The following is an 18,145-nucleotide window of genomic DNA, read 5'->3' as shown; positions in this document are numbered from 1 at the left end:
ACATTAACTTTCGGTCACATACTTTTCCAGCAGAGTTTCGGTTTTATTGTATGTGGAGCAAGCCAATCAGTGCTAGACATTTATAGCAAGTTGTTCTAAATCTGGGTACATACTTGTAGAACGCTGCTTATTATTTCTCTGCCTGGCATCTTTTTTTTCCCCCCCTGGTCACGGGATCTTGATGGGCTGTTTGTGAAGGCAAGTGAGATGTGCTGGGGGGTAATGGCTGCTGGGGCTGTCCTCATTGGTGGACAAGTTTTTACATTAACATTGCACTACTTTCCTGGGAAGCCATAACAAAGTGCTACAAACTGGGTGGCTTAAAAAAAAAACAACAGCAGAAATTTGCTCTCTTACAGTTCTGGAGCCAGAGTCTAAAATTAAGTTGTTGGCAGGGCTGTGCTCCCTCTAAAGCCTGTAGAGCAGGGGTCCCCAAACTACGGCCTGCGGGTTGCATGTGGCCCCCTGAGGCCATTTATCCGGCCCCCGCCACACTTCCGGAAGGGGCACCTCTTTCATTGGTGGTCAGTGAGAAGAGCATAATTCCCATTGAAATACTGGTCAGTTTGTTGATTTAACTTTACTTGTTCTTTATTTTAAATATTGTATTTGTTCCCATTTTGGTTTTTTACTTTAAAATAAGATATGTGCAGTGTGCATAGGGATTTGTTCAGTTTTTTTTATAGTCCGGTCCTCCATCAGTCTGAGGGACAGTGAACTGGCCCCCTGTGTAAAAAGTTTGGGGACCCCTGCTGTAGAGGAAGACTGAGATGATGCAGGTGCTCTGGGAATCCAGGGACTCGAGGGTCTGTGACTCACTGTGGGCTTTTGTCTTCACACAAGAAAGAATTCAAAGATGAGTCAGCATCGAGTTTAAAGTGAAAGTGCGTTTATTGGTGAAGCAGTGAAATGGAGAGTGGGCTACTCCACAGACAGAGCAGCACCCCCCCTCCCCCCCCATTAGCGAGATTTGCTTCCTTTATTGAGATTGAATCAGGGGATATGGAATTCAATGAAGGGGAGGGATATTCAGGATTTTTCCGGGAAACGGGTGGAGACTTCTCAGAATAGTCCCGTGGCCATTTTGTGTCTTTATATGGGCTTTCCATTTCCGATCATGGCTGGGAGGGGTGTGTGATTTAGTATGCTAATTATTACAATGAATGTATAATGAGGCTAGGGGTTACTGTAAGGTGAAATTAGTTGCCATTTGAATCAAGCTTGTCTCTGCTGGTTCTAGGCCACAAATCCAGTGGGGACAGTCTCACTATCTCAATAGTCCCTGCAGCCCTTATTGCTAACAGCCATTTTTGCCACGCAGCCTACCATACTTTCTAGACTCTTCCAGCTTCTGGTCGCCCAAGACAGTCCTTGGCTTCTGATGGCATAACTCCCATCTCTGCCTTCACCTTCATGTGGCCATCCTTTTCCTACAAGTCTCTGTCTGCTCACATGGTGTTCTTTTTATAAGGATACCAGGCATATTGGATTAAGGACCCACTCTACTCATTATGATTTCATTTTAATTAATTACATCTGCACTGAACCTATTCCAAATAAGGCCACATTTTGAGGTAGTGGGGTTGGGACTTCAACATATCTTTTTCTGGGGGCAAAATTCAGGTCATTAACAAGGCAGGCCAGCTCCCACACGACTCAGGTGGGATAACTCTGAGCCACACGTCCTGTGCCTCCCAGAACTCTCCAGAGGAGTAAGCCCGGGTGCCACAACAGTGACTTGTTAATATACCCTTTAGTTCTCTTTACCTTACTGTCCCACCTCCTACTGGTGTTTCCTGGGATCATCTCCCAGATAAGCTGCTTGTCCTCAACTTCTTATCTTGGAATTTTCTTCTGGAAACCGCAAAGAAACCATTCAGAGCCAAGCTTTTATTATGGCGAATAATACAACTACTGCTACAATATATCACAGTTTTAGCCCCTTGTGTTACTATACCTTGATATAAGATACTAGGAAATGCTCAAAACATTGCAATAGACCTAATGCAATATATCTTTCCTTTTTCTCAATTACAGTCCAGTAAAAAACTAAATTATTTCCTAAATAAAGAGAATTTAACGGGACCAAGATGAATAGGGGTTTACTCATTGGGTGAGAGAAGGCAAAACACTGCAGTACCTCAATGCTAACCTGGCAAGTCTCTCTCTCTCTCTCTCTCTCTCTCTCACACACACACACACACACACACACGCACACACACACGCACACACACACACACACAGACGCACGCGCGCACACACATGCATACGCACACAGGGTAGGCACTGCTCATGAGAAGCTACTGGCAGATGGAGCAAAACTTTGCATAACACTAAGCTTGGCGATGGTTCACACGGCTTCCTCCTGGCCCACACCGCCTGCCAATCCCCTGTGCATTATTAGCACATCCTATTATTTCAGTTTGCAAACACTTCAGGGCTGGAGAGTGTGCAGGCACAGATGACCTATCAAGGATGCAGGAGACATTCAAGAGAATCCCACCTGAACTGTGGGGCCTAGCAGAGTGCCATTAGGATCTCTGGGGATGCCACCATTTCTTCAAGAGGTCAAGGACTATCCAGGGCTACCAATTTCCTCTTCTGATTAAAATAATGTTAATGGTAAAAGCATCGTTAATGACAAAGACACTCTGGCTGCTGGGTTGAGATAAGGCTGAAGGGAAGGGAGGGCAGAGTTGCAGAAGCCAGTAAGGAGGTCTCTGCAATCATCTTGGCGGCTCATCCTGATGGCTTGGACCACTGTGATGGCACTGATGGCGGGGAGAAGCAGTCACATTCTGCATCTGGTAGGGACTTCAATATATCGTTTTCTAGGGACAAAATTCAAGTCCTAACAAGTAGGGCTGATGGATTTGGTGTGGCATGAGGGCAGGAGAGGCATCAGGGATGGTACCAAGGTTTTTTTTTTTTTTTTTTTTCTTTTATTTCCGAAGCTGGAAATGGGGGAGAGACAGTCAGACAGACTCCCGCATGTGCCCGACCGGGATCCACCCGGCATGCCCACCAGGGGGCAACGCTCTGCCCACCAGGGGGCGATGCTCTGCCCATCTGGGGCGTCGCTCTATTGCGACCAGAGCCACTCTAGCTCCTGGGGCAGAGGCCAAGGAGCCATTCCCAGCGCCTGGGCCATCTTTGCTCCAATGGAGCCTCGGCTGTGGGAGGGGAAGAGAGAGGAAGAGAGGAAGGAGAGGGGGAGGGGTGGAGAAGCAGATGGGCGCTTCTCCTGTGTGCCCTGGCCGGGAATCGAACCCGGGACTTCTGCACGCCAGGCCGACGCTCTACCACTGAGCCAACCGGCCAGGGCCGGTACCAAGGTTTTAGGCCTGAAGAACAGAGGTGGGCAAGCCTGCAGGAGACATTGCTCTGGAGGGGAGGTATGGAGGCTCAGGTTGGGGGTAAGTTGGACACGTGACTAGGCACCAAGTAGAAGTGTTGAGTCGGGCATGTGGGCCTGGAGCTGAAGGAGAGGTTTGTGCCCAAGATAAAATGTGGTAGTCATCATAGAGATGGTATTTAAAGCCTTAAAACTGGGTGAGATCCCTTGTATTATATAAATGAGCCAAAGACAGCCTCCGTGTGTTGGTCTCAAGGTTGGAGATTTCTTCACTGTAGGCTGAGAACTGTTAGCTCAAAAGCCTGCAATGCCACACACATATGTTACACATTCCTTTATTTTAAACATCGTCCAAATGAGCAAATGTTTAGACATTTAGGGCTTGCCTGCTTGACATACTTCTGCCAAACTTTATCAGCTGGCCATTGATAAGATAGTCATATGGTTATAAAATTTCACAGCTTCTAAGTTATAAGATTTTTGCCACTCAGAGTCTAAGTTATAAGATTATTGCCACTCAAAGCTCTTTTTATTTATTTATTTATTCATTTTAGAGAGGAGAGGGAGAGACAGAGAGAAAGAGAGAGAAGGGGAGAGGAGCTGGAAGCATCAACTCCCATATGTGCCTTGACCAGGCAAGCCCAGGGTTTTGAACCGGCGACCTCAGCATTTCCAGGTCGATGCTTTATCCACTGCGCCACCACAGGTCAGGCGCCACTCAGAGCTCTTAGATCCGGCAAGTCCCTGCCACACTGCTGAGTGACATCAGCAGACACAAAAGGCCCCTCTCTTATTTTCTCTCCTGGGAGTTCCCTTGCCCCTTTCCCCTTCTGAGTGGCAACCCCAAGGCAGAGCTTCTGGACAGATTTCTGCTGTGAGGGACCCCTTCCCCACCACCTTCAAAACCTGTCAGGTGTCCTGTTACACAAGAGAGAGAGAGAGAGAGAGAGAGAGAGAGAGAGAGAAAGAGAGAGAGAGAGAGTGTGTGTGTGTGTGTGTGTGTGTGTTACTGCCACCTCACGGTCAGATCTTGTTCTTTGACCATTTCCCAAATCCCTCCATCAAGGAAGCAAGTATACAGGAATAGAAGGTGCAACTAGCAAGCCCTTGGCTACAAGGTTTTTCTAAATAGTCATCTCAGAGGTGACGATGAACCAGCAACAGAGATGGAGGAAGAAAGGCTAGAAAGGCAGGAGGGAAACCAGGAGAGGGATGTCTGAGGGGCCAGGCGAGGAAAACTATAGCAATGACGGGGGTCAGCCATGTTAGGACTGAGAAGGGTCACTTAAATCCATGGTCAGCACACTTTTCTTAAAGAGCCAAATAGCACCTATTTTAGGCATTGAGGGCCATATGGTCTCTGTCACAAGTATTCAACTCTGCCATAGAATGAAAGCAGCCAGGGATAACACATAAACAAATTAGCATAGCTGTCGTCCAAGAAAACTTCATTTATGAGCACTGCGATTTGAATGTCATGTAATTTTTACAAGTCACAAATTATTCTTTTGCTTCCGCCAACCATTTAAAACTGGAAAAACCAGTTTTAGTTTGCAAGGCATATAAAAAGCTGATAGAACCCTCTCTCTCTCATCCTCCCTTCCTCTCTCACTAAAATCAATAAATTTAAAAAAACAAACAAAAGAAATTGGCAGAGCCAGACTGGCCCTGTGAACTGTAGTTTGCTGACCTGTTTTAAATCAATCGTATCTTTTCTTATTCTTGTCTTCTCTCTTCCTTGAGTCTGTTACCATATGGCTTTAGCTGTGTCACTCACAGATGATGGAAAAGAACGGGGGGAGACTACTTTACCAAATCTGTGGAAAGTACTCCCAAAAGGTAAAGGAACTTCTCTTCTTTCCTCCAGCCTCTGGATTAATTTCTCTACTTAAAACATGTATTTATTATTTTAGAGACAGAGGAAAGGAGACAAAAATTTGTTGTTCCATTTATCTATGCATTCATTGGTTGATTCCTTATGTGCCCTGGCCAGGATCCCAGAGATTGAACCCACAACCTTGGTGTATTGGGACGATTCTCTAAACAACTGAGCTACCTGGCCAGGTGGTGGCGCAGTGAATAGAGCGTTGGACTGGGATGTGGAGGACCCAGGTTTGAGACCCTGAGGTTGCCAGCTTGAGCATGAGCTCATCTGGTTTGAGCAAGGCTCACCGCTTGAGCCCAAGGTCGCTGGCTCAAGCAAGGGGTCACTCGGTCTGCTGAAGGCCCCATCAAGGCACATATGAGAAATCAATGAACAACAAAGGAATCACAATGAAGAATTGATGTTTCTCATCTCTCTCCCTTCCTGTCTGTCTGTTCCTATCTGTCCCTCTCTCTGACTCTCTGTCTCTCCCACAAGAAAAAATAAAATAAAGTAAAATAAAAAAAATCAAACAACTGAGCTACTCCTCTAGGGCCTATTTTTTTCTATCTTTTAGTTTGTTGGTTTAGAATGATAACACTAAAACAGATTGAGCCCACTCACATTTTGAATCAAAATTTCTTTAACATTTGTTACCTGTTAATGTGAAACTGAAATGTCAGGATCTTTCTAGTCTTGTTATAAAATCTCAGCTAAATGCCATAAGCCCTGATTTTAATGGAACTATAAAAGAGAAAAAGATAATAATTGTAATAACGGGGGGTATATGATATTATTTACTATGCTTCAAAGATTTTGCCCATTCTCATAAAGGGTCAAAAAGCAGTGAGTACCTAATCAATTTGTTAATGGGGACAGTTAACAGCTTATCAGTTGCTTTTTAAGTAGTTGGCAAACTTGTTTCTTGCCATCTGACTTCTGCTACACAGTTAAATCCAAGAAAAAAACTGTAATCTATTTAAAAAAAATATTAGCCTAGAAGCAACATTATGTTTCAAATAAAAAAATAAAAATATCATATGACCTTAGTCATTTGAGGAATCTGATGAACAATGTGAACTGAGGAGCGGAATAGAGGCAGAGGCGGGATCAAAGGGCTCAGAGGGAAAGCGGACAGAGGGAAAGGGGATGAGAGGATGGGATCAGAGAAGGGAAAGAGCTTGGTGAAATTATACACACATAACACAGGGTTATAGAGAGCAGAAAAGCTAATCCTGGAGGGAAGGGGGTGTTGGGGGGAGAGGGGAAAGGGGATGTGTTCGGTGGGACAGTTGAATCTATGTAAACACAATAAATTAACTAAAAAAATAAGAAACTAGATACACCGACTTTCTAGAACTGCACTTAAAAACATTCCAAAATCAGGAATATTCAGAACAATGATACTCAATCTTTTTTATCTCATGACACACTAGTCTGTGTATATTTTGTGTTCCCAAACGTGACTGGTTGTATATGGGTGACAATCGCAAAGATGTGTTCAGTGAGGTACCAATCAGGGCGAATTTTCTTACACAGACCACATGTCACGCTCAGCTGAAGGTCAGTGAATGCGGCATCATAGACGAAATCATTAATGTCAGGCCAATGGGTTATGGTAGGAAACACTTTTATTCTTTAAAAGAAATTATTTTAAGAAAAAGGAATCAAACAGTACTTGGTAATCACACTGGCCATTATCAAGTAGTACATGCTATTAGGAAAAAGCAGTTTCTTTTTTTCTGAGCTGCTCTTCGCCGATGACCTCACCAATACTGTATCCATGTCAACAGGCCACACGATGAGCGTGTTTTAGTGAGAAGGCTCATGGGCAAGAGTCCTGGGCTAGTTTAAAACACTTTTCTTGGCTGCAGCAGATGACCAAATCATTTGATTATATTTTTTCAGGGCTTAGAAAGACTAACCATCTAATCATGCCAGAGCTCAAAAAACCAGCATTAATAATCACCAAAAAAGGCACTTTGAAATACATTTGACTAGGAGTGACACTAATGCAATGAGAACTGGTCTAAGCCTGCCCTACACTTTGTCAGTTTGTAGAAATAGTGCATTCCGTCTCTGCATGTATGTGTATATATATAAATATATATATGTGTGTATATATACCAACATCCTTATACAGCAGGCCCTCGAATAACATCGGTTCATTTTATATCAATTCATGATAACACTGATGAGATGCCGTAAGAATTTAACTCCTGTTTATATGAAGTAGCCTATGGTACAACTGGTTTCGATATACATTGTTTTGCTTAAAGTCACAGAATCTACTGACAATGTTAAATGAGGACTTACTGTATAGATATATGTCTATACATCTGTTTTCATAAGTATCTGGGGAGGGGAAAAAATTGTTCCCTTTAATTGAATAGTACACAAAATACTCTAGTCACTTTGTTTGGAACGAAGAATGAAGATACTGGTAAATTAATGTAAAAATGTACCCTACTAGCCTTTCTATCAACAACAAAAAAGCAATAAAATAAATACTCAACTTTCCTAGGTCTTCACTATTAAAATAAGAAAATCTGGTATCTTAAAAAAGTTTATTCCACTGAAGGGAACAGGGTAGACATTTTTGGTACTGCAAATCTAGCAGACTCACACATCCATATTGCTTAGGTTGCAAAGAGTGGAACGAACAGGGAAATTTCTTCCACAAATTCTTTCCTTTACGTACCCACCAAGTTTTAGCTATGTTGGGTTATTCCACTTAGCTTAACACATAAACAAAGTCTTGCATAAATATATTTTTAGGATGTCTAAATTCTCAGGATATCAGCACAAAGTACTAAAAGTACTTAGAGCTTTGTGAAATAAACAGAGCTGGCCATATCTCTGCCCACTGCATACCCCAGGCTTGGGTATTTTGGCTCAAGGTTTTGACAGACCAAACGCATCTGTGTCCGAGGTGAACAAAAAGGCTTACTTATCTTCCCAGAAATGGGTTTAAAGACATGATCTAATTCTTAGGATTAAAAAACAATTAGTAATGACACTTAAAGTTTAATTACTAACTGTATAATGCCTGAGAACGAAAATCAAAGCAACTCTTGAAGGGTTAAGAGTCAGACTCTGGGCATTTCCGTTTTTTAGCTGCTGGCTCTTCAGTGCTGTGTAATTCTAAAGTGCTTGAGTTGGATTTGAGACTGGAGTCTGCTTTAAGAGTATCCATGGCAACAGTGAAGCCTGAGAGAAGGTACCCCCCACCTCCACTCATCAGCAGTTTAGGATGACTTCGATCTGGCAACACCTAGTCAAGACAGAAAGGTAGACAAACATTTCCTAAGCAGGTAAAGTAAGTGCTAACAATACATACACCAGAAATCAGAATTTGAATGGCACAGTCTCTTGAAGATTTAAATGGACCAATTACTAAGGAGCACCTTCCTTTAAATGACAGTGCTGGTAAAAGTACACAAATTGGTTTAAGTGATTTTCTTTCGAAAAATAAAACTGAAGTTTTTTCTCTTAAATCTGAAGCAAGTTTCTGGTGGCAAATGGGCAAAGGGTTTGTGTCACGCTCTGGGCCTGTGAGTAGCTTTCTTCTGCCTGGATCCAGGACACTTCCTGGCCAGCAGTCAGCTTGGGACCACGGAGATGTAGCTACTGGACAGACAGCCAGGGGCTCCCTTTCCTATTACCCAACTCACACTGACAAGACTTCTGCTACCAAAGCTAAAGAAGAAGACTGCCACGCAGGGCAGGATCACGCAGGGCTGGAGGTCCTGCATGAGGCAAGACCCCGGAGCAGCAGGGCAGGCCTGTGGTATCTCAAGAAGAAACTGGCTGTGAGGACTTCTAGCAGCAGAACACCCCCAGCAGCTGTCCTTGGGCTCTGCGGCAGCGTTCACTCCCAGGGAGGCCGTGGGCAGCTCCAAGTTGATAACTGTGTATGGCTACCAGGACTGCACCGTTTCTGCCCAGCACAGGGCTCCTTCAATGGGAAGTCCCTGCTCTGGGCTCCCCATGATCCTGGCTGAGGAGCAGCACGCAGGGCCTTCCTCCTCTATCCTCTCTCAGCCCACCTGCACTAGACCTACCGCAAGGTCTGACCCTCTCCCCGCCTGACCCTGCTCCCTCCTCCCTTATCTTTCAAAGGCATTTTTCCTGATCAATCTCTTACACTTCTAACTCCATCTGGACATATGGCTTCCCGAGGACCTGAACTGCCAGAGTCCACCAGGGAATCCTGAAAGCCTGCTGAAAAGACAGCCCAGCAGAGAGGGAGGCTCACTTTCCTGGCTTGGGGGTTTTGCTATTGTCAGTTGCTCCCTCCCCAGTGACCTTGAGTAAACACAGCCACAACTGTCTGCATTTTAAATGTCTGGACTGGAGTTGTAGAGTAACAGACCCTGACATAGAGAGATCAGGGCCCTATCTCTGAGTTACAAGCAAGAGACTTTCATCTCCGTGGACAGAAATAGGGGTATCTGTACTTATCAACACCCAGCACTGCTGCAGGGAGCCAGACTCAGAGAGCCCGCTGTAGGAGCACGTACCTGGTAATTTCTGAGCCAGGTTTCAGACAGCCTGAGGTTGATGACCCCTCCTCGCTCCCGCAGTTTTGTGTAGCACTCCAACAAGGGCTAAAGGAAAAAGCAAAGATGTGTCCAGAATTACTTCTAGGGTCATAATTTGAGAACCAACACTGGGACACAAGGATTCCCTGCTATTCCATTTGAGTATTACCTCTTTATACTGACAGTAGACCACAAACGGCCTGGAAGGGGCCACGAAGTCCAGCAAAGACAGCAGCAGGGGGGTGGGGTGGAAACGACTAGCTACAATTAAACTGCAAGAGAGACGTTGGATGTATTATTCTCCATGCCCCCAAAATGGAGCATAGGTTTTAAAATACATTTTAAATGGTCATGTATTTATTTGCATTACTTACACAAGAGCTTTAAACACAACATCCCCAAAATTCCAAATGAATTCATGAGCTATTATTTTCTAGTAAACACAAACTGAATTATAGGGTCTCACAGTACTTGGCAACGCTAAGTTGCATTTAACATTCTTGATTTTAAAAAATCATCTGGAGCCTGACCTGTGGTGGCGCAGTAGATAAAAGCATTGACCTGGAATGCTAAAGTTGCTGGTTCAAAGTCCTGAGCTTGCTTGGTCAAGGCACATATGAGAAGCAACTATTATATGAGTTGATGCTTCCTGCTCCTCCTCTCTCCCTTTTTCTCTCTTTCTCTTCTCTCTCTAAAATCAGTAAAATCTAAAATAAATAATAAGAAATCATTTGGAAACAAATTGAACATTGGTGCTGGCTTTGCAGGCACCTGAATCTTTTTTTTTTCCTAAAGTGAGAGGCAGGGAGGCGGAGAGACAGACTCTCGCATGTGCCCTGACCAGGATCCACATGGTAAAGCCCAGGGGGCAATGCTCTGTCTGGGGCCGCTGCTCTGTTGCTCAGCAACTGAGCTATTTTAGCACCTGAGGTGGAGACCATGGAGCCATCCTCAGCACCTGGGACAAACTTGCTTGAACCATTCAAGTCATGGCTGCAGGAGGGGAAGAAGGGGGTGGAGAAGCAGATGGTTACGTCTCCTGTGTACCCTGACCGGGAATCGAACCTGAGACTTCCACATGCCAGGCCAATACTCTAATGCTAAGCCAACCGGCCAGAGCCTGAATCTCACTCCTTGTTGGGTTTCCTTAGCCCTCACATTAGCCTGCTTCATACCAATCTGAAGCCTCAGGGCCTGTACTTAGGTGGGATGACACAGCCCCAGCTAATGCACTACTGGGGGAGAAATCTCAAATTTCTTTAAACTTTCTGAATCCAGCAAAATTTCCCACCTCCACCAGACACAGCCTCCTTTTTTTAAAAAAACCCAAGACAAGACCATCATCTCTGCTCCCACTAGAGTCAAAGCAGACAAGCAGACAGAACGCTGGGCTGTCTGACCGAGCCCACGAGCAGCGAGGTGTCGCCCGCCCCTTTCATCAACGCACCCATCCGCATTCCTTTCACTCAGCAGAGCGGCAGCCTCTAAATGTCGTTTCCTCTGCTCTTCTTGTCTTCTCTGCTTCTCTTGAATCTTCGAGAAAAACAAGAAACCAACGTACTGAGGTCATTCAGTCAGGCTTATGGAAACGCTGCTCTGTCAAAAACAGTTCCACAATGTTTATCGACTCAGACTAAATCAACAGGTCGCTTATAAGGAAGCTGAAAACACAAAGAAGCCTACGTTATAAAGCCATCGTTAAGCTACCTATATGCAATGTTTCTGAACCATAAAGCTCCATCCCACAGATAGTATCACACGTGTGTGCCCACCCCCGCACACTCCTGCTTTCTCTGTTTTGATAGTCATTATTTTGGGAGCTGACGTGGCAAAGCCAAATCAAATCTCAGTGCTTAAATGAAATTAAGTGAGGTCCTGAGGGGAATATTATGAGGGCAGCAGGGGCTCGTTAACATTCTTACATAATCCTTTTTGCTTCCCCTCTCTTTAGGCTCTTTACACTCTGGATCGTGAGAGGCACTTTCCATTGCGTCCTGTACTTTGGGGTGGTGGCTCTCTGGGACCTCTGCTGTGCTGTCCTCGTTCTCTTGCTCTGAAGCCTGTTTTTCTTCCGGCATGCCGTTCCTCTCTTCGGCCGAAGCACTGTCTTTTGGCTCTGAAGATAGCATCTCGGCAGAAAATGTTCCGTTTAGGAGACTGTCCACTTTGTTGAGGGGGAATTCATAAAGACCACTGAGGAAAGATTTGGGAAATCCAAAACATGCTGTGGCTGCCCGAACCGGTCCGCCTCCAGGGTACAGCTGAATAATGGAGCCAAAACCTGAACACAGGAAAGAAACATACATCTCATGATTAAGGTGTGTCTCTAGATTTTGCATATCCTCAGGGTATAGACCAGTGGTCGGCAAACTGCGGCTCTTTGGCCAGCTTAGGAGAACCCTAACTAAATTAATAACAATGTACCTACCTATATAATTTAAGTTTAAAAAATTTGGCTCTCAAAAGAAATTTCAATCGTTGTACTGTTGATATTTGACTCTGCTGACTAATGAGTTTGCCGACCACTGTGCTAGACAATGAGACTGAGGGTCTCTCTACTGGAAGTCTGTTCAGAGGCTGACAGATGACGCAGCTCCTCTGGGAGTCTGGAGTCTAAGAGCACTCCCGATGGATGTAATGTAATTCCAAAACAGATAAACAGGAAGTCTTAAACAAGCTTACTCCCACTTGACACTACAGCAAAACCCTCTGATTGTACAAAACTGGATGTCACATGATTGGTGACTGCTTCTCAGCTTTGCCCCAGTCCAGTGCCATTACTTCCAAACAAGATAATTGAAAGTTATTTTCTATGGGGTAAGGAAAAGGGCAGGAAAATCAGGCTGTGTTGTAGCTTCCAGAAGAGAACACATCACTAGTATTTTTCCCACTCTATTCAGGCCAATAAAGTGAGCACCAGCTATGCAAGTTTACTGAAATCATCGCCCTGGCTGTCAGCTAGCCACAGGCTTGAGAACCATCCCCACCGCGAGTGAAGCTGGGAATGACAACTGCCATCTGGGGGTGCCAACTCGGCCGGGAGACGTGGCCTGTGCAGGAAGGTCCCGCGGACGAGAGCCATGCAGGCCCAGGTCATTTCCATAACCTCACAGTAATTCACCCTCACTTTCCACGAGACTCCTTATTTTTTAGACTCCTCTATTCAAAATCACCAACTTGGAAATGTTCAAACTCACCTCCCATCCGTTCCATCACTGCACCCAGGACTAAGCCTGCACACGTTTCCATCACAATCATCTTATTGCCAGCCCGAACATTTCCCAGCGTCAACATCTGGGCGAGTGTATCATAGCGCATGTGGCTGAGGGAGAAAGAAGGACTCGTTCATTCTCAGCGAAGCAAGGCCTGCTATTTTAATCATTATTTTTCAAGTTTTTGCTGGTTTCATAAAAAGTATGCTGATAAGATTATCGATTGCTTTGGAGGCAACAGTAGAAAGAACTTACAATTTATGAGGTAGGAGGACACTTTATGCAGGTGAGCGACTTTTTCATTTTACTTAAAATCATGACTTTCTTAAGATAAATTTTCCCCCAATTATACTTTTGAAAGGAAACAAAGCGTACTTAATTTTTCCAGGTTCTCTGGCATAATACATAATTGAAAGGATGCGGGTGGATGGTTTTACAACAGTGACAATGGCTTCGTATCTGGGGACAGAAAGAAACACATCAATTTTTAAAAACTGTCTTAAAAATACTTCACTTTTAATAACATTTTTATTTTTGTTTTTTTAATCTACAAAAAGATTTAACGTGCCCATCCCTTGCAAACAAAAACTTACTTCTTTTTCTTCTTTTTTATATATTTATCTTGAGCAAATTCGGTCTTGTCTCGGAATGTTGTACTATTTTCAATTAACTGCTGAACTATTTCCTATGAGAAAAGAGGCAAGCAGATGTCCTGAAATTTTCTTTTCATAGAATAGATCACTTCAAAGGTCTCTTACCCTAGAATGTATCCAAAGGTCTCATTCTCCAGCCCTTTTCCACAGAAGTCCAAATGGATAAACTTTGTAGTTTTTTTACTTTATCTAGAATTTGTATTAAAATACAAGTACTTTATAACTCTATTTAAACTAAAAGAACAGAGATATAGAGTAAAAAAAGAAGAGAAGTAAAGGAAACTGTCATTCTTGAAGACACTTGCTGAAAATATTACTAAAAGTCAAGTGAAGCTCTAATATGCACTAAGGTATTACATTTTCTAATATTAGTAATGTCATTCTCTTACATTACTGCATATAAGAAATAAAATTTTTGATGAGTTGCATGTACATTCCAAGCTACTTCTAATAAGGATCTAGTATTTTACATTTTACCTTAGGTAAAATCTGCTTTAAAAAACCAAGGAATTTCCTAAATACCAAACAAAAACAAAATACAGTATCCTTTGAATATTACCTCTCCTTTAATGCCCTTGTCCTTTAAAGCTTTTATGTCATCTTGAGTAAGTTTCTGAGATTTCCCATCATCAACTATATTTCGATTATCAGTGCCCGCTTCTTTGGTCTCTAAGGAAGGAAATTGCTTTATGACATTTATGATCTGAAATTATTTGGAAATCTTGCTTCTTCTAAGCTCATATCCACATACAGCCCATCAGTCACTCAAGTTTGGCCTTCCAGTTCCCCTGGAATGTACATGCAAATGTGGCCTTCCATGTTCCAGCCCAGGCCAGTACCACTCTAATTCTTCCCACTCCTACTCTTGCCCCTTACAATCACCTGGACACCAGAGTTCTCTTTAAAACGCAAACTGGCTCCTCTATTCTGATGCAAGAAACCACACAGAGGCTTCCTATAGCTCTGAATACAATCCAAAGACAACCAGCAAGGTTATGCATGATCTGGCCTCTGGCTACTTTTTCTGGCCCCATTTCCTGACTCCTATACTTAACTATACTGCCCTTCTTTCTGTTCCTAAGCCCCTAGGCACGGCCCCATTTGCAGGGCTGGCTGTTGGTACTTGCTGCTCCCTCTGCCTGCAATGCTCTTATGACAGATGTGAGTGGCTGGATCCTCTCCATCACTCAGGGCTGAGCTCACTCATCACAGCCAAGGCTTGCCTGGTCCAATCAGCCTCCAACACACGCCCTTGTCTTTTCACCTTCAGAGCATGCATCAGCATCTCATTAACTGCTATAATCACAATGACTAACCATCCTGGAACATATGTGGAACTTAAAAAATATGAATGTTAATTTAAAAGTATTTAACTAACTGGTTTGAACCAGAACTTAAATAGTATTTTAATTATTTAATTTTAATAATTACTTAAGGATACTGATTTTACTAATAAGATATTTTTAAGCACATTTATTTGAACGAATATTTAAGTACTTAACTTTAATAATAACACCTAAAATTATGGGCCTTCACTATAAGCAAGACACTAGTAAGGACTTTCTATGTGTTATAAGATTGAATGCAACAGCTAAAATCACGGGGCCTTAACTATAAGTAAGGCATTACTAAGAACTTGCTATGTGTCATAAGACTGAATAATCGCTATAGCCCAGGCATTAAATGTTTATGGCCCCATTTTACAGATGAGGATATAAACTTAGAGAAATCGAATAATTTGTGCAAGGTTACAAGTTAAGTAATGAAACTGCTACTTAAACCTAGCCAGCTGAATTAAAGCCAGACCTCGTATCCTTCACCCAATACATTAACTATCACAAACCTGTTACTCAGCTTCAGGGCACTGAAAGGGCTCTGCGTTAGTTTCTACACTGAAGCCGCAAGCATTCATGGGATTAAATGTCTGGCCCAGGGTCAGAGTCAGCTAATGATGGGCTGGAGAATCCAAGTATCTCAAAGCCAAAGGTAGATCTTGCCTCATTCCACCAAGCTACAGCTCTTAGATTATGAGTTTAGGTCTCCTTGGAGACAGGCTGGCTAGCACTTCAGAATTCACCGGGGTTGGCAGGTTTCCGACTAGCCAGCTGGAGAGCACCTATTTCATACACGCAAAGTAGTGCACCTGAAGTAGTCTCTTCCTTTTTCTTCAGAGGCTGAAGACTTCCTCCACTGGTCACTTCAAATGTGGTTCCGTAACTATGGCCAATGACGTTATCCAGATAGAACCACTGTTTTTCAAAAGTTACTTTTCTGGGGAAGAAAATACAATCAATTAGCTGAACCTCATTTGCATTCCATATAGAAAAGATATGTTCAGTCTACAACTCTAGTTATTTCCAAACTGGTCTACACAAAGGGTAAACTACAGCATTCACTCTGAACGGGAACTGACAAATGAACTGGAGAGAATCGGGTTGGCACAGAGACACAACATAAATAAAGATGCCACAAAAACACTGAATTTGGAAAAAGAAACAAGGACAAACATTCCTCTTCTGAGGCACTGGTCTGACTCCAAATAGCACTGACAGGTTGTCCAACTCACGGCCCCATGACACCTGTTTCACTTAAATACCAGTCAACAGTTTGATTCACAAAGTAAATTTATTTGTCTGAACTGAGCACTTATCAGATAAGCACTTATCAGATACAATCCACTAGATGTTCTCTTGACACTGCATTGAACTTACTTCTTTGCCAAAAGTACTATAACCCCACTAAAAAGAAAGCTTGGTTGTACGTTTCAGATAATTAAGCAAAACATTCCAATACAATTTCACTATTAATAAGGAACTGGGACTTAACAACCTCACCATCCCTGCTCAAGTTACCAAAATTCCCTCTTTTCTAATACTAAATCAGAATGAAAATTAATCGGTAGGTTCACAAACCAAATCCAATTTCAAGTTCTGAGACCTTGAGCAAACTGCTTTTGGACAATTTAATTTTTCCAAACCTCGCATCCGTGGTGTAAAATTTGGAATCCTAGAATGATCACATTCTGTGGTAAGTTATTCAGTGTGAACAGGTAGACCCAGAAGAGCCCAGAAGACCACACAAGGTCGGAGAGGTTCCAATTTTGTGGAATCAATCCTGGCTGAGGGATTAGGGAGGAAGAAAGGTCTATGTGGAGGTGGAGGGCTGAGAGGCAGGCATGAGATCAGAAGGTGAAGGTTGGGTTCTGTGAAAAAAACAGGAGATATCTCAAGAAGCAAGGGGAGGAACCCAGGACAGGGGGTGGGTGAGTGTGGAGAGGAGGGGACAACCAGGCACTAGAGGGCCAAGAATGGGTAAGGAACTCTGCGGAAAGTCTGGGGAGGATGCTGAAGGCAGAGGGCCAGGTATGAAATCATGGAAGGGGGACTCTGCAAAAGGACAGGAGGGGTAGGAGAGACCCCGAAGGCGAAGATGGGATCCTGGGGGAAAAGGCCTCTGTAGGAAAATCCAAGAGGAGATAACTAGAGAAGAATGCTGGAGATCCAGAGAGCCAAGAATTGGGACCCTGATGGGAGGGATATGTGTTGAAGACCTGAAAGAAAGGATATCTAGAAGATGGGGCGTCTGACCCTTAAGATCGGCGATCGAACTCACTTTCTCCGCTGAACTTGCACTGCTTTGAATACATCTTCCCGTTTCAGCACCACGAAGTCGCCGTCACGGATGCGGTGGTCCCCGGGATGCTGTGGCTGTGGGCCCAGCTGCTCCCCTGAGCCCTCCATGACGATCAGCGGGCGTCCCGATTCCGCAGCCTCTCTCCAGCTCCCTGCGTTCCGCCCCTCGTCCTGAGCGGTGGCTGTAGCCAACTTCAGTTCCCACAAACCGAAAGGACTCAGAACGCCCCGACCGGCACCGCCCCCACGTGCTGAGCACCGCTTCCGCTTTCTGGTCCGAGCCTCGGGACAGCTTCCGGAGCCTCCAGTCTTCCGTCTGGCCGAACTCTCTGATTGGCTGCACTCCGTCCCGCCCCTCCGGTCTCGCCCAGCTTGGACGGAAGTTGCGTCACGGCAGCGCCAAAAAAGAATTTGTAGGGAGGCTTAACCTTAGTTTGAAGTGTTGCACGTTTTTCCGCGGTAAACTGAGGTCCCTGAGCTACACCGACAGATGGGACTCGGCCCCGTGCGGGGACATCAGAAGAGCAGCAGCTGAAGGGAACTGCGAGACTTGGGCAGGGGTCACCTGAGGACCTCGGACTCTTTTCTGAGCCCCGGCGTGCTTCTCCCCGAGAGGAAGGGAGAGCCGGCTGGGCGGGAGGTAGGAAAGCTTTGGAATCTGTCTTTTGCTAGTAAGAACTTAGCCTGAGGAGAGACGTAAGTGAAGTAAGATATTTAACGAAACACGACAGGCCCACGGATGGCTCCTTTGCTCACTTTCAGCCCTGCTTCTTATATTTATGTTGAAATTTTTACTAGTTATTTTCATCTTACTATCTTAAGATATGGCACGTAGCGTTGTCGAAAGAGCGCTTCAGCTGGGGAGTCTGAAGACATTTTTCAGCT

General features: G+C 44.2%; 2 protein-coding genes across 10 annotated transcripts in view; one reads left to right on the top strand and one right to left on the bottom strand.

Annotated features, from left to right (window-relative positions):
* Nucleotides 1-6,832: 6,832 nt before the first annotated feature.
* On the bottom strand, nt 6,833-17,526 carry TRMT6 (tRNA methyltransferase 6 non-catalytic subunit). 2 transcript variants are annotated; one of them, XM_066236736.1, is made up of 11 exons: nt 17,241-17,526; nt 15,772-15,899; nt 14,188-14,297; nt 13,569-13,660; nt 13,351-13,434; nt 12,961-13,085; nt 11,686-12,044; nt 11,211-11,296; nt 9,933-10,035; nt 9,743-9,829; nt 6,833-8,493 (listed from the first exon to the last, which is right to left on the bottom strand). In XM_066236736.1, the coding sequence occupies exons 1-11, from the start codon at nt 17,366-17,368 to the stop codon at nt 8,302-8,304; spliced, it is 1,494 nt and encodes a 497-aa protein (XP_066092833.1). In that variant the 5' UTR covers nt 17,369-17,526; the 3' UTR covers nt 6,833-8,301. The 2 variants fall into 2 exon arrangements, with proteins under 2 accessions (XP_066092833.1, XP_066092834.1); XM_066236737.1 differs by lacking the exons at nt 14,188-14,297; nt 17,241-17,526.
* A 151-nt stretch (nt 17,527-17,677) lies between these two features.
* The window catches only part of MCM8 (minichromosome maintenance 8 homologous recombination repair factor), a 32,756-nt gene continuing 32,288 nt past the window's right edge, over nt 17,678-18,145 (top strand). For all 8 annotated transcript variants that reach the window (XM_066234703.1, XM_066234702.1, XM_066234704.1 and 5 more), the window contains exon 1: nt 17,678-17,900. The gene's annotated coding sequence lies outside the window, so the exon portion shown is untranslated. The remainder of the gene's footprint in view (nt 17,901-18,145) is intronic.

This window comes from Saccopteryx bilineata, chromosome 6 (genome assembly GCF_036850765.1).
Source record: "Saccopteryx bilineata isolate mSacBil1 chromosome 6, mSacBil1_pri_phased_curated, whole genome shotgun sequence".
In the NCBI taxonomy this organism is placed as follows: Eukaryota; Metazoa; Chordata; class Mammalia; order Chiroptera; family Emballonuridae; genus Saccopteryx; species Saccopteryx bilineata.
This window is presented reverse-complemented; position numbering and strand designations above follow the sequence as displayed.

What these genes read in the sequence shown, in the direction of transcription:
- TRMT6 (XM_066236736.1), bottom strand. Translation starts at nt 17,368, where the DNA reads ATGGAGGGCTCAGGGGAGCAGCTGGGCCCACAGCCACAGCATCCCGGG. An exon ending in GTGCAAGTTCAGCGGAGAAA is followed by an intron (nt 15,900 to 17,240) that starts GTGAGTTCGATC and finishes TTTCTTCCCCAG; the next exon opens with AAAAGTAACTTTTGAAAAAC. An exon ending in AAAGGAAGAGACTACTTCAG is followed by an intron (nt 14,298 to 15,771) that starts GTGCACTACTTT and finishes TTCCTTCCTTAG; the next exon opens with AGACCAAAGAAGCGGGCACT.